This window comes from Oryzias melastigma, linkage group LG1 (assembly GCF_002922805.2).
Source record: "Oryzias melastigma strain HK-1 linkage group LG1, ASM292280v2, whole genome shotgun sequence".
Classification (NCBI taxonomy): domain Eukaryota; kingdom Metazoa; phylum Chordata; class Actinopteri; order Beloniformes; family Adrianichthyidae; genus Oryzias; species Oryzias melastigma.
Genome location: NC_050512.1, coordinates 17,990,950 through 18,005,217, shown reverse-complemented (window position 1 = coordinate 18,005,217; position 14,268 = coordinate 17,990,950). Strand labels below are relative to the sequence as shown.

General features: G+C 36.2%; 2 protein-coding genes across 3 annotated transcripts; both read right to left on the bottom strand.

The window, feature by feature from the left end:
- Positions 1 to 4,199: 4,199 nt before the first annotated feature.
- odam (odontogenic, ameloblast associated) lies at positions 4,200 to 6,683 on the bottom strand. Of its 2 annotated transcripts, none has more exons than XM_024290132.2 (10): positions 6,632 to 6,683; positions 6,457 to 6,522; positions 6,351 to 6,377; positions 6,213 to 6,260; positions 5,891 to 6,133; positions 5,755 to 5,811; positions 5,334 to 5,456; positions 4,632 to 4,664; positions 4,439 to 4,522; positions 4,200 to 4,355 (listed from the first exon to the last, which is right to left on the bottom strand). In XM_024290132.2, the coding sequence occupies exons 2-10, from the start codon at positions 6,514 to 6,516 to the stop codon at positions 4,320 to 4,322; spliced, it is 711 nt and encodes a 236-aa protein (XP_024145900.1). In that variant the 5' UTR covers positions 6,517 to 6,522; positions 6,632 to 6,683; the 3' UTR covers positions 4,200 to 4,319. The 2 variants fall into 2 exon arrangements, with proteins under 2 accessions (XP_024145900.1, XP_024145901.1); XM_024290133.2 differs by having other exon boundaries at positions 4,632 to 4,661.
- Positions 6,684 to 9,576: 2,893 nt separating this feature from the next.
- On the bottom strand, positions 9,577 to 11,182 carry scpp9 (secretory calcium-binding phosphoprotein 9). The gene is made up of 8 exons (XM_024290281.2): positions 10,871 to 11,182; positions 10,769 to 10,783; positions 10,557 to 10,679; positions 10,399 to 10,470; positions 10,126 to 10,293; positions 9,967 to 10,035; positions 9,830 to 9,880; positions 9,577 to 9,744 (listed from the first exon to the last, which is right to left on the bottom strand). The coding sequence occupies exons 1-8, from the start codon at positions 10,913 to 10,915 to the stop codon at positions 9,676 to 9,678; spliced, it is 612 nt and encodes a 203-aa protein (XP_024146049.1). The 5' UTR covers positions 10,916 to 11,182; the 3' UTR covers positions 9,577 to 9,675.
- Positions 11,183 to 14,268: the final 3,086 nt, after the last annotated feature.

Here is a 14,268-nt window from a genome sequence, read left to right as displayed (position 1 = left end):
CAGACAGTTAAAGGTTTAAATGGTTTTAAGTGTTCAAATTTGACACTCCATAACTTCTCATTTAAACATTTTCACAAGAGGTAGTTGAATAGAATAAAGATGAGGCTGTTATCACTGAGTTGATATTATACGTCTCTTTTGATTGCATAATATTTATTTGCTTTTTGTTTAATAAATTGCGTGTATTTTTGTGTTTGTTATTGTTTCATCATGTGCTGCAGTCATAAGGATATCTTACTAGTTTACATTTTTTTCACTTTTAAGAACTGCATCACTAAGTCATTCTTTATCTAAATTAGATCTGGAAGGTGCCCAACTGTCTTTGCATATGCTAATAAAACTCTTTAATTCAATAGTTGTTCCAATCACCACACTGACCAAAGTTGTTCTTTTTTAAACTTGGGACGGTCAATGTTTCTTTATAGTTGTCATGTAATGTTGGTAATTCACCAGATCATAAATGATCAAGAGATCTTCAGTCAACAGCTTCTGACAGATCTTGCTGGTGTTTCTCAAAACACTTGTGATATAAAACGTACACTTTAAAAAGTGAAACATTGAATTAATTAACAAAAGCTCTGTAATTTGGTACAGTCAAGAACATTAGTTTTTGAACTGAGTAAACCTTCGACCCAAAATTTTAATTTGATGAAAACTTAAAATGTTAAATGTAACAAATTTCAGAACTTTTGTCAATTGATTCAATGTTTCATTTTTTTCAGTGTATGATGTAAAAATGATGATGAAATCTGAAACACTGTATGTGTGCTGCCATGTCTGCTCATGTAAGCAACTTCTCAATATTCTTGAACTCATGGCAGCGTATGTCTCATTAAAACAACTGCAATACTGTGTGGGGCTGATCTATTGAGACACAGACAAACACGACTGCAATAGTTAATCACTGGAGTTATCGCCGCCTCCTTTGTTAGGGCGGATTCTGAAGTTTGGTTTTATTTAGTAGCAGCTACTTCCTGTTCAAAAAGGCACAAACATTTATTAAAAAAATGAAAGGGGTAACATTTCGGCAATGCATGAACTCAACACATGATCATATAACTGTCCAGGATGGACCAGATTACCTAAACCATATTCCACAAGTACCGCCTAACCAGAGTATAAAGATGAAAACTTTGGAAAGTCAAAGCGTATAAAAAAAACAAGAAAATTAAAAGCACTAGTTTTAGTTAGAGAGAAGTTCATGATTGAACCATCTATGTTTAACTTCTTTTCATTCGTCTACAGGGAAATCATTCACTTCTATAATATGTCTCTATGTAGAGAGGAATGTGAGTTTTGTGTGTGCTTTCTATATATTTTTCTTTTAAACAGAATTAAAAGCCTCTCAAGTACTGTTCGCTGAGGGTTAGAATCCTATCTCATGAAGAGAAACTGTATGGTAACCATGGACACACAGTCTTAATTGTGGTATGCCTCAAGGTTCCATCCTAGCCCCCCTTGTTTTTGTTTTTGTTTGTTTGTTTGTTTTTAAATTTACATGATTCTTCTGGAAAATGTCATCAGAAGCCACAAAATTTGCTTTCATAGTTATGCTGATAAAACCCGCTATGTCTCCTGATGACAGAAGGTCAAAGAGGAGTTGTTTTTTTTTGTTTTTTTTTTAACTGTATTTTAGATGCTAAATCATGGATGTTTTAGTTGTTGGTCCTGAAGCTAAAAGTGATAAACAGTTTTTGAAACTAAAATAATTTTAATTGAGCTATGCAGAAGCCTGTATATAATAAGATCCAAAACAAAATCATGAAATCTTCTTTTTCAAAGATTTTAAAAGAAAAGAATAGTTCAAAGGTGGACTGATTTGCTCATGTCTTATGTCTCATGTAAGATTTTTTTTTTCCATATTAAAAGCTTTTAAAATCTTTCAGAATGTGCTAATTTGTGGTATTTTTTACATTTTTTATGTTAATATTTTGGATCGTGCTCTTGCTGATGGAAATACAATTAAAACATTACTTTACGTAGAAATGCATTTACATTTTTTCTGTCATCTGTAGATAAATCAAGTAAGGCAGCATTTAGACTGAAAGGAATGCAAACTATTGGGAAAACAACTTAAAGTTTTTTGTTTGCTATAACTGAACTATAGATAACCGAATATCTTGCTAAGATGTCTTGAAGTTGAGGTATGGCATCTGGGCGTATTATCGTCCCTTCCTGCAAGCTTTCGCCACTCATCCAGGCAACTTAGATGAAAACGATTGCAGACATCATGACTCAACTTCAAATTGACGTCACCTGGATGACTGAGAATCTTTATTGACACCTTAGAAAGATAGTTTTGCTTTAGTTTTGGTAATTTCTCATAAAAGTTATTCTGATCCATGTGTATGTTAAACCAATATGAATATGTTACAAAGGATGCACATATATGCATTTTTATTATTCATGTTTATTTTCGTAGCTATCAGCTATCAGCCATAATTTCTAAACACAAAATTAAAATACAAATCTGCCATCTTAGTTTTGACTGCAGCTTTATATGATCAATCTGGCCAAATTGATACTGAAGACCAGCAGCTAAAAACAGAACAGATTTGGACTTGATTACTTATGTTCATCCTGTTGAAATAAGTGCAGACTGTCACGTTACTCATGGTAACAACCAAATATTAACTAACTTTACTCATTTCAGCCTTTCATAAATTGTATTAGAGAAACTTAAACTACTTTTTCCTATATTAAAAGAAGGGTTTGATGTGATTTTTATTTTATTTTATTTTATTTTTTTGCAGCTTAAAAACAGCCATAAGATAATTTTTACAGTTTGTCATGCAGATTGCCTGTTTAACTTAACTTTTTATTAAAAAAAAGACAAAAAAAAGATAAACTTGTCTGTCAGATGTCAGAGAAGGTTTGTAATTCTATCTAACAATTTCAGTTTAATGAGTTTTCTCCACATGTTCTGGACTAATACTGTCTCTAGACAGATAACAAATGCTTTGATATTCAATCAAAAACTGGTCAATCATGTGTAATGTCTAAGTAGTTTAGGAGAATGCTCAGGCATTTCCCACTTCTCCTAATTGGTTGAGAAATGGCGCCCCCTTGTGAGATTCTTTTACTCCACACTTGATACCTTCCATTCATTAATTATTCTATCCTTATCTATTCCAGCTGTTGTTTGCTGAGTAGAATGAACACTTTTGTAAAACAAATTTTGCCTAAATTGATGGCATTACATAAGATGATACATATGCATTTATAAAACTAGGAGTTCTTGTGTGAAAACTGAGAAAGAGGAGCAAAAATGCAACTGAAGTGCATAGAAAAAGTGTGATTTTTCACTGTGAGAAACAGGATTCTATCATGAAACAGTTTCAAAGATTAGTCAGAAACCTAAAAGAGTTAAAAGCACAAATGTGAACATAGACTCCCTTCTAACATCATATTTTAGGACCACTTTTGTTTTGTCCTATCTACTTCCTCTATGCTCTATCATACAGAAACATGGTGTGTCCTTTTTATTTCTATGCTGATGATAGCCAGATTTACCTTCAAGTGAACAAGAACGGCTCCTCCCTTAAACAGTTAATGTCATGTCTTCTTGAGTTTTAATGAGAAAAAAACTGCCTCAGGTCTGCTGATCAGCTTCTCCTGGAGGTACCACAGTCTAAGAGGAAGTGTAGAGGAGATGGAGCATTTTCAATTTGTGCACCAAAGCTCTGGAACGCTCTGCCTTTTAACATTCGTGATGCGTCGTCTCTGTCCATTTTTAAAACTAAGCTAAAATCCCATTTTTACAACCAAACTTTTAATGTTCCATGAGACTCTGCTCTCTTTTTTACTCTGTTTTTACTAAGTTTTTACTCTGTTTTAAAATTGGTTTTTACTCTCTCGGCTTTTAGTTGTTTTATGCTTACAGTTTATCCATTAGTATTCTTGGTGTTTTAATGTACAGCGCTTTGTCTGGCTAGTCTGACTGTGTTAAAGCCCTTTATGAATAAAACTGATTTGATTTGTTAGTCACCAATCAATCTAACAAGTGTAGTTTTGAAAATTAGATTTTAGGCCAAGAGAGATATTATTTTGGTTAGTTTAATTGTAAACGTAGAGTATTTTAACAATAAAAATTATAAATGGGAATGTAGAAATTGAATTATATGGTGTTTCAATTGAAGAAATATCTAGCGTTTTGATTTATAATTTTGTGATAATAAAAAAGCACATTTCACAAAGCATCTTTTGATGACATTCTTTATTATATATAATAAAAGCGTGGAGCAGATTTCAGTCAGTCTCAGTCAGGTTTTAGCAATTGATCTATGCTTCAGTGGCAGCACTTGTTTTGCAGGTGTCTTTTATGGCTCAAACAGGAAGGGGAAGTTGACGTTGCCCTGGTGAGGAAAAAAAAAAGATAGCTGCTCAGTTTGAAATAATATGAAACTACTTGTAAAAAAGGAGGAGAAGTGATTCATACCTCATCAGTCCCAGGACCAGTTGCGTCACCACGAGGATCAGGAGGAACTGTAGAGGACTCTTTCTGTGTCCCAGCAGGCATTGTCTGAAAAAGAAGTAGAATTCAGCCATTGATTGACATTTCCCAAGTTCAAAACAATCCATATTTTCTGGGGTCATTTAAATATAAAGACAAGTTTAACAAAAATACTCACCCTTTCAGTCTGTAGCTTTGGCTTGGAGCCCTGCTAAAATTGAAGAGATGCAAGAAAATAAATGACATTTTAGATGCTACTGATTCTGTAACTCTTCAAATTTGCCAAACAATTGGAATTTTATAAAAAGGATATTTTGATAGGCCCTATAAAAGGAATCCAGTGGGTTAAAAAAAATGGATGGATGGAAGAAAAATTTTGAATGTGTGAAACTTCAAATGACAACTTCAAAAACAAAGTAAACTAACGTAATAAAAATTACAACTATGAACTGCAAAAAAAAATATGATGCAGTAAATATAACTAGAACCAGTCCAAGAAAATAGGATTTAATGCATTGTTACAAAATGTGCAGTAAGCATTGTTTATCTCTGTCATAAATCCAGGAGCACCACAGAAACCCATGTTGGGTTTGCAGTGATAAAGAACTGTCACTGCCGTCACTGCTTTATGAGTCAGCGCCCACGACTACAGTGTATTATTACCCCAAAGTCACGAATTTGACTCGTCATCATGTTCAGAAATTCAAAAAAATGAGCTAAGTCAAAGATGTTGAATGCCTTTTGTTGGCGTATTATTTTATGTGATTATTTTCTGCACAAATATATATGTATTTTTTCTTGATTTAAATTGAAAAGGACGAAAAAAAAGAAATGATTTAAATGATCTTTTTGTTTTAAACAGGGATCCTTCATGTCTGACCTGCAGAGGGAGCTGAGGTCTCTGGGTGGTTCTGTCCAGGTTCTGCTGTCCATTGTTAGGCTGCAGCATGGCAGGATTCCTCTGCTGTGGATAACCGTATGATGGAACAAAATAGCGAAAGCCCTGTAAATGAAAGAGATAAACATCTGTAATGAACTCTCTTATATGCTCGGTTGGTGTTTATTTGTTTATTTGGAACCCCATTATCTGCCACAAAGTGGTCGCTAGTCTTCCTGACATCAATAAGAATAAAATGCACAAATTTTACAAGTTTCACATAAACTTTAAAAGGATTTTACTAAATTTGCACACCAATTAATCATAAATTAAAGTTAAACATGTTAAAATAAGGTCAAAGCAAATTCATTTTTGTATCCATTATACTAAGTTGTAATTTTAAATGCCCCTGTGTGTGACTTACCTGCTGCCTGGGAAGGTGGGGAAACCCAAAAGATGGGTACTGATACGATGGATACATCTAAAGGAAATGATGTGAAATGAATTATGGTTCAAAGCTCAGGTAAACAGTATTGATTTACTGTGTAGTAGTTTATTACCTGCATTGGGTTCTGGGCTTGCTGAGGTATGTTGGGATTATTGGGATCCTGCTGAGGTCCGAGTTGCTCCTGCTGACCGTTGGGAAGGAGCACGGACGTGACCTGCCCGCCCTGGTTGGGGAGCAGCAGCTGTGGCCCCTGGGGGCCAAAGGGACCTGCTAACTGAGGGTTGAAATTCACCATCTGAGGGGTCAGCAACAAATCGGGCTGCTGCAGAACAAGTTGGGGTAAAAGGGATGACGCCTGAAAGAGAAGCACACACAGGGGAGTTCAGACATCTGAGAGACGGCGTCTCTGACCATCAAATCGTGCAGTCTCCTACCTGGGCTTGTCCAAGAGCCGCAAGAGTTAATCCATTGAGTCTCAGAATCTGAACACACAAAATGTTTATTTTAATTTAAAAAAAGGGAATCTTACTTTTTAAAATGTATATCAGGGTAATAGAAACTTTAAAAAATACCTCATTGCTATTGCTGGCAATAAGTACCTTGAATAAAAATCCACAAGTTAGTCAAATTGTATATTGATTTAAAAATACACAGATATTACAATGAAATATAACTTACAGGCAAAGGAAGGCTTGCTCTGAACAGGCAGATCAGCAGGAGGGCAGCGTGCAGCTTCATGATGTCCTGAAGAAAGTAGAAATAAGAAGTTTGTTTTTTAAACATGAAAAATTGTATCCAAGCTGCAGTAAAAAAGACACTTTCACGGGAGAGTGGAGAGTGAGTGGGAACAAACCTATCTTAGGGCTGTTCTGGCTCTTCTATTCTCTATTCTCACTGCCTCCTCATCCCACCCGGGATGCCTTTTAAATTGTCCACACGACGGCCGCTCAATTCCACCAACAACTCATCCAGACAATGTGCGGTCAGAGTGACAGACAGTCCTTAAAGCAGCAGACTCAGACACTTACAACACAGGACAGGTAAGTGTGTTATTATGCATAAGTCATGTCTCCAAGCATCAACTCAAACTCTGGGCCGAATCATTCCCAACTCTGCAGAAAGACTTTAAACGAGTTTTGGCTAAATTAACAGATTATTGTTGTCTTTTTACTGGCCTACTCCATGGACTAACTAACGGATGTTGAAGTCACTTTGTGTGTTCTCTCCTAAGCAAAGATCACTTACATTTCCACCAGTTCAGCATGTAATTATAGCTGTTAGGAATTTTGACGTGTCATGAGAAAAACAGGAGCAAACTTGTGATCAGACACTTGTCACTGTATTTTTTTTTCATAATACTTAGACGGATGTTGACATCTAATTGGACTGAATTGATGCAAATAATGAGAGTTGTGCTCAGCGGATTTGCTTCAGCTTCAGAGGGGGTTTTCGTAACATGGCGCTTTGTGACATGTGACTTAGCTTTTAGCTTTTTCTGAGATGGATTTATGAAAACATGTGCTATCATCTGCCACACATAAAATGCATAAAATATTCTTAAAAAATCATGCATTGCAAAAATATGTTTGAGTTTGATCATGCTTCTCCGTGCATTGAAGAATGCACATGAGTCTATAAAAGCCACGACGGGGGATGTTGGATCACAAATCACGAATGATGCAGAACAAGCTTGCCAACATTTAAGAAGTAAAGCTGTGCATTAGAAAAAAAGTAATTTTATATGCTTTTGTTTTAGTTTATCGGATTATATAAGCAAAGAATTGTTGTTAGTGTCATTTAGTTTTTAGCAATCCGAGCAGATCCTCGTCTAGAACAGAGGTGGGCAAACTACGGCCAGTTAGATCAGGGGTCTGCAACCTGCAACTCCAGGGCCACATGTGGCTCTTTGACCCCTTCATTGTGGCTCTCTGGTTAACAAAGAATAAAAACAAAACAATAATCAAGGCACGCCAGGATTTCATTTTTTTTAAGGATTTTAAGTGCGCCTAATGGTCCAAAAAATGTAGTTAAAGTCATTTAACTAGCTCTGATTTAATTTTGAACACTGAGATTTACACATTTCAGACTGAGATAGACCACAAATAGTAAAATAAACTGATTTTTTAATCACTGTTGACATTTGCTGCATTGAGATGATACTATGTGACACGGGGTGTCTTTTATTTTGAAAGGAAGTCATTGATTTAGAAGAAATAGTATTTTATATTTATGTGCATGTTTTATTTATGCCTAAAACAACAGTGTATTTATATGATAATAGTAACATTAACATAGATGCATATCAGTGTTTCATTTGTCTAAAGGGTGAAGTCAGACTTTGTGGCTCCTACAGGGATGTGGTCAGTAAGAAATCCACTCAAATGGCTCTTCAAGTGTTGAAGGTTGCAGTCTCCTGCGTTAGACTATTTATATAGTTTATATATATTTATTTATTTATATATAGACCAACCCACCACCAAACTGGAATAAATGACTTTAACTACCCTATTCATGTTTTTTTTCCCCTTGTAGTTCAGGTGTCTCCCCACAGATGGCGCACTACAAATAAATTCACCATTTTTCAGTCACAAAGTTACTCGGCATTCATGTAGTCTTTGAAAATGTATTGTTTTTTTTTTATATTCGTGTGTGATTTCCAAGTTGAACAGTCATTTTTCCAATTATTCCAACACCACATGAGTGCAGTGTTTACCCGAGTTGGAGTTTTTCCCTGAAGGACATGAACCCATTGGTGAAAATGACACTAAAATAAGAACAAAAATCACACTTTTGAAATAAAAACTCCAACATTTTCTATTTTAAAGCATTTTTTAATCAAGATTAAGACAATTTTTTGTCCACATCCTGTGTTATTTCTTTAATGAGGTGAATCACCAAAGTATGCCACCTTTCTATACATACTACAAGAAAAACAAGCAATTTCTGATGATACCTGAAAATGTATTTGCTGAAAAGTTAGATGTCTGTCAAGTTTATACTTTATTATTATCCTAATTGCATAAACCTATAATTAAACTCTGTTTGACCTGCATATTGAAATCTGCTTTGCTGGAGTTTTCTGCGTGCCATCTGCAGGTAGAAAGACCTGGAAAAAGCTGAAGGAGCTTCAGTACAAACTGATAATAAAGTGCTAAAGAGACTCAAACTGAAAATTCCCATACCTGCATAGACAAGTTTATTGTTGATTATTTTACTTTGCATCACTTAGATTCATTCTTTTTTTCTGTAACCTAGACAACCTAATTTCTTAATAAATGAGGGGCTGAGCAGCATTTCTGTAGAACTGTTGGAGGCAGAAGTCTGCTCGGTTCTCCTAACACCACACATTGTCCTCTTACTTGACTTTTGTCTGTTTTCAAAATCGTCTTGTGTTCACAGAAATAACCTTGAATAGTCCCACTTTGATCATCTTTTGATCTGTCATAAAAGCATTCCCAGTGGTCATTTAATTATGATTATTCCATTTTTAGACAAATTTTTAAAAAAGCTGTATTGTTTTCTAGGACGCAGTTTTATTCTTGTTTTTCTTGTCATTGTGATCTGGGATGGTCTTGAGTGAGCACTTTTCAGTTCTTCAGCTCAGTTCTGACATGATTTTTTGTGGCTTTTTTACAACTTGTTTTGTTTCCATACTGTCCTGTAGGTGGCAGCAGATATCAACTGTAAATTGGGTGCATTTAACTCAATGGACCTGTTCTGAAGCCTCAAATCAGAGAAACTCACTTTTATTCAATTTAGAGAACAAATAATTCAATGAGCAGAAATATGATGCAACCATTGTTTTTATTTTGCCCCCCCCAAAAATTAAAAAAGTTTTAAAAAATACATAAAGAAAGTCATAAAAATGCTTCCTTTTGATATTTTTAGGAAGCTATTTTAGTTCATCGCATGTTTTTCTTCCACACAGGGAGGTGCTGTGGCAGTTGACTCAGTGGGAACCTCAATCTGAGAGAAAAAAATAGTGATTTGTTAATAGAAGTCCGAAAACACACTAACTCATTTGATCTTTCATTGTATTTTTCAGTCTCACCTGATTATCCACAGTGGATCTCAGAGTATTTTGAGGTTTGAAAGTCTGACGCTGGAAGCAGATGGAAACAGATACCCAGATCAGATTTAATTGTGGCACACAGATCCTGTCAGTTTGTCTGATTCATCATTTCTTACCCTGAATCTCCTCAGTGGATCAGCCTGAAGGGGAAGCTGCTGCTGCTGGGCGGCACCGCCTACCATTCCCTAAACGAGCAAAACAAGAGAATGAGTCTTTGGAACACCTCGTACTTGCAAACCTCTAACTAGTGATGAATGTTGTGGCAGAATAGGTACCATCTGAGGCTGCTGAGCTGGGTTCATTTGAGCCATTTGACCCATTTGAGCCATTTGAGCCATTTGACCCATTTGGTTCATTGGGGCCATTTGAGGGATTTGACCCATTTGGTTCATTGGGGCCATTTGAGGCATTTGGGCCATTTGAGGAACTCCCATGAAAGGAACCTGGTGGCAAACAATAAAACAATAAAGAATTTTTGTAATCATTGCTTATCATAGACAGAAAAAACATTTCATGTGATTTGGATAAATGTAATTAGCATTAGAGACCGCATTGACTGCTGCAGGGAACATATTAGGCACAGGAGCACGAAGAGCAAAGGTGGGGAGTCCAGGAACAAACTGAGGGGGAGAAATTGTGACAAATGTGTTTTAATTTTTATATATTTAATACTTACTCCAGTCAAATGATAACATCTCACACTGACCTGAGCAAACTGGGGCTGCCCAATGAATCCCACTCCCCCGCCGGCCACCAAAGGGGGGTTCAGACCTCCTGCCATCATGCCGTTGAGCATTCCTGCATTCATGGCGGCCAAGAGCCTTGCTGTCTGGACATAGCAGAGAGAACAGATTCTTATTTCACATGAAATCACTTAAACTAATGTGCAAAATGTGAATAAATTCACATTGATCTCACCTTGCCTGCATTAACCTGCAAAAAAAAAAAAACAAGATAGAAGACATTAGATCACCAGCAAAGGTAAAGAAACACAAAGACTAATATGTAAATTTCACTCACATAGCTGATGGTTGCTACAAATGCAACGAAGAGAAGAAACTTCATTTTCCCACCTGGAATCGGTGTGTGCTCTCACTTTGAATTTTGGAAAAAAGCACGGTAACTCTTCGTATTCAGAACAGCTTTTATCTCTGCAAGAGATTATTACCAGCCAATTAGAAAGAGCCATTTGCGACAGTGGATTTGTCACCTGTATGTCAGAGGAATTTTGTTAGGTGACATGTTAATTTTTAACAATAGGAGCTTTGGAAGGACTAAAGGGATGTAAGCCGTCTTTTTTACAAGGACCTCTCTACATCTTCCACTGATCTTTACTCAGCAAAGTGACCACAGGTAAATAACTGAGTGAGTCAGTGTCTTCAGATTTGGGGTTTTAGGGGATTTACGCAACTCACAAACCAAAAACCTACAAGAAGCCTTAAACTGGTGTGGATTGTGGTCACGATTAGCTAGAAGCTGACTTCATCATTATTAGGTGTTTTTTTGCTAATGACACAGTGAAAAACACATTTGTGTCTATAAATGTGAAGTCAAAGCAAAGGGACAACTGTTTGTGACAAATATTAATTTCATTTTTTTGTATTTTTGAGAGGCAGGTTGATCCTTCTTTTATTACTGTAGAGATTAATTCAAATCCTATTAAAGAAACAGGTCAGAATTTATCATTATACATTATTACCCGATTCTTACAACAAATATTTAAAGAAAGAAGTGAATTAAGAAATATCAGACACTTCTAATGAAACCAAGACAGGGGCGGAGCTAGAGCCTTTTATATAGGGGATGGGAGGGGGCAAAAGACTTGGGAAGTGTGGCAATTGAGAACAGCAGAGTGGGAGGCTCAAAGAAGCTTGTATTGATGATTTGGTCATCTTTGTCAACAATGAAACTAATATTGACTCCAAAACTGGGGGGTAAGTGCGGGGGGGAGCTTTTAGTTAAGGGAGGCAGATGCCACCCCCGGCCCCCCTGTAGCTCCATCCCTGAAATAAAGACTCTTCCAGTTAATAAAAACCCAAGGTTTAATCAATCCTGGATAGATCTGTATTTTGGAATATTATCAAGTGCAATTGTCTAAGCAATTAAAGCAAAATCCAAGAACATACCTGGCATTTTAAAGTTTTGTGTTAGGATTTAAGAAGAAAACATGATGATAAATTAATAATCTTAATTTAAAGGGGCTGGGATTAATCTTATCTGTTCAGATGTTTACACTGCAACAAGTAGAATAAGAAAATATCAACAGAACAATATTTGCCTTTTTGAGCCACAAAAAGATTTTTTGAAATTGGCTACTTAAAGTCTGAGAACTACAAGAGTTTCACCAAGTCACCAGAAGGAGGGAAAACAAAGACGGAAAGTAAAATTCATTGCAACAAAACACTAAAATATTTATAGCAAAGATAAGAAATCAGGAGAATACATAAGTGGCTATGGATGAGAAACTTAATGTGTTTTTTAGATAGTTAAGCCCAAGTGGATCACATCCAAACAATTTACTAAATTAAATGAATTATCAAATTAAAAATAAATAAAAAAGTTGTTTCTGTTAAAAAGACACAGAAGCCACCTTCATGCTGCTCAAAGAGCTTTTTTTTCAAGTTGAGGAGCAAACTACAGGGAAATTAAAGTGGGATGAGGAGATGTTATTTAGTACAGTGAATACATTGAAACATTTGTATGAATCTGTGGATCTTCTGTTCCCCTTTGGTCCTGTGCAGTGTCATGGAAAGCTGCTGGAGTCTACCCCCTCTGGGTAAAGGTGGGTTACACTACAGACAATAACTAGAATATCACGAGACACACACAAATCACCACCAATGGACTCAATTTGAGTTCCTAATTGCGCTTGAAGCCTATTTTTGGACTGTTGGAGGAATCCAGGGTGCTGAGAAAACCAGAAGCTCCACAGAAAGGACCCACATGGGATTTGAACCAGGGTCTTTTTGCTACGAGATGAGAGAGCTGACCACATCTTCAAACAAGTTTTTAAAACATATCATAATAAATATAAAACCAGGGAGAAAATAAGGTTCAAAACCAGATAAACAGATAATTTGACATGAACTAATTAATGAAATAAGAAGCAGCTGCTGTGATTGGTAAATCAAACCAGGTGTGATCAAGACAAAGCAAAAAAAAAAAAACCTGATACGATATGAGTAAAACAGTCTTATGAGCAAAACCAAAGAGAAATAAAAGCTTTTACACATTTTGTGTACATACATTCTACCTGATAACCGAGTATGGCAGACAATTTGATTTTAGCTTAATTTAAATATAATACTTAGTTTGTGTTTCTGATTTGACTCATATTTTGATCTGGTGGATGTTGATGTCTGAGTTTTAAATATTTTTAAATTAAAAACACAGTGAATACAAGATTTACATTAAAAATTCCACCAGTTGGAGAGTAATCCTTATGATTAAGAGCAATAATGGAAAAGGCAGTTCAAGGCTTTTCAAATAAGGTGTTTGTTCTAATCTAAAAGCTTTAATAAACGTATTAATCTCCATCGTGACTTAGAGACCCAGCTGGAGAATGCGAGGTGTTTCAAACCATGCACGTCCCATCAACAAGTTTTGAAACATGGCAAACACTCTCTGAGTGGTTGTCTCATTATTTTGTCTGGGGAAAGGTTTCTCAGCTGCTGACTGAGCAGCCCACAGCCAGGCAGGTAAACACTACGTGGGAAGTCTGGTCTGGAGCTCTAATTGTACACTGTCATGCTGTTCCAATTAGGAATCCTGTTTTTGTTTGTAGTTTTATTCCTAAGATATCACACTTTTTATTTCTTTTTTTGTGCTTTCTTATGCAAAAATAAAGATATCCATTTTGTCTTTATTCAAAAGCTATAATGAATATCTTTTATTTACCATAGGAAGTGAGTGAATGTGTGAAAAGGTTTCCTGACCTGAAGTTTCTCGTAAACATGCTGCAAGGTGGCACTGAGCTGTAGGTAGAGACTTGAGCGTCTTTTCTCGCCTACATCCAAAATAACTGCAATCATTGGAGCTGCACCCTCAGAGGTGAGTGATTTGATTTGGGATTATATAGTTTATCCTTCTTAGATAGATATATTTTTGTGTGAATGATGTAGAAGGCTGAAGAATAAACAAGCAGTTTGAACTTAAATCATTTTTTGTTTATTGTTATGACAGTAATGTTCATGTAGAATACAAACAGCACTGACAAAACTCATGGGACACTTGTCGGAGTTGTGTGGTCCAGAGTCTGATGCTTCTCGTCTGGGTCCACTCCAGAGCTTTCCTCTTCCTCATCTTCTTCTTCTTCAGTGGCTGCTGTCTTCATCAGTGGAGACTGCGTCCTTCTGAGACGAGTTGCCACAGAACGTTGGAACCGCAATCTTCCCAACGGCGGTCCTGCACCAGCCGCA

Bases quoted from the DNA above. Each gene is read 5' to 3' on its own strand.
- odam (XM_024290132.2), bottom strand. From the start codon at position 6,516: ATGAAGCTGCACGCTGCCCTCCTGCTGATCTGCCTGTTCAGAGCAAGC. The intron at 5,812-5,890 runs GTAATAAACTAC...CATTTCCTTTAG, and splicing joins AAGCCCAGAACCCAATGCAG to ATGTATCCATCGTATCAGTA. The intron at 4,356-4,438 runs GTATGAATCACT...TTTCCTCACCAG, and splicing joins CTGGTCCTGGGACTGATGAG to GGCAACGTCAACTTCCCCTT.
- scpp9 (XM_024290281.2), bottom strand. From the start codon at position 10,915: ATGAAGTTTCTTCTCTTCGTTGCATTTGTAGCAACCATCAGCTAT. The intron at 10,036-10,125 runs GTACCTATTCTG...TTGCTCGTTTAG, and splicing joins CAGCTCAGCAGCCTCAGATG to GGAATGGTAGGCGGTGCCGC. The intron at 9,881-9,966 runs GTAAGAAATGAT...ATCTGCTTCCAG, and splicing joins ATCCACTGAGGAGATTCAGG to CGTCAGACTTTCAAACCTCA.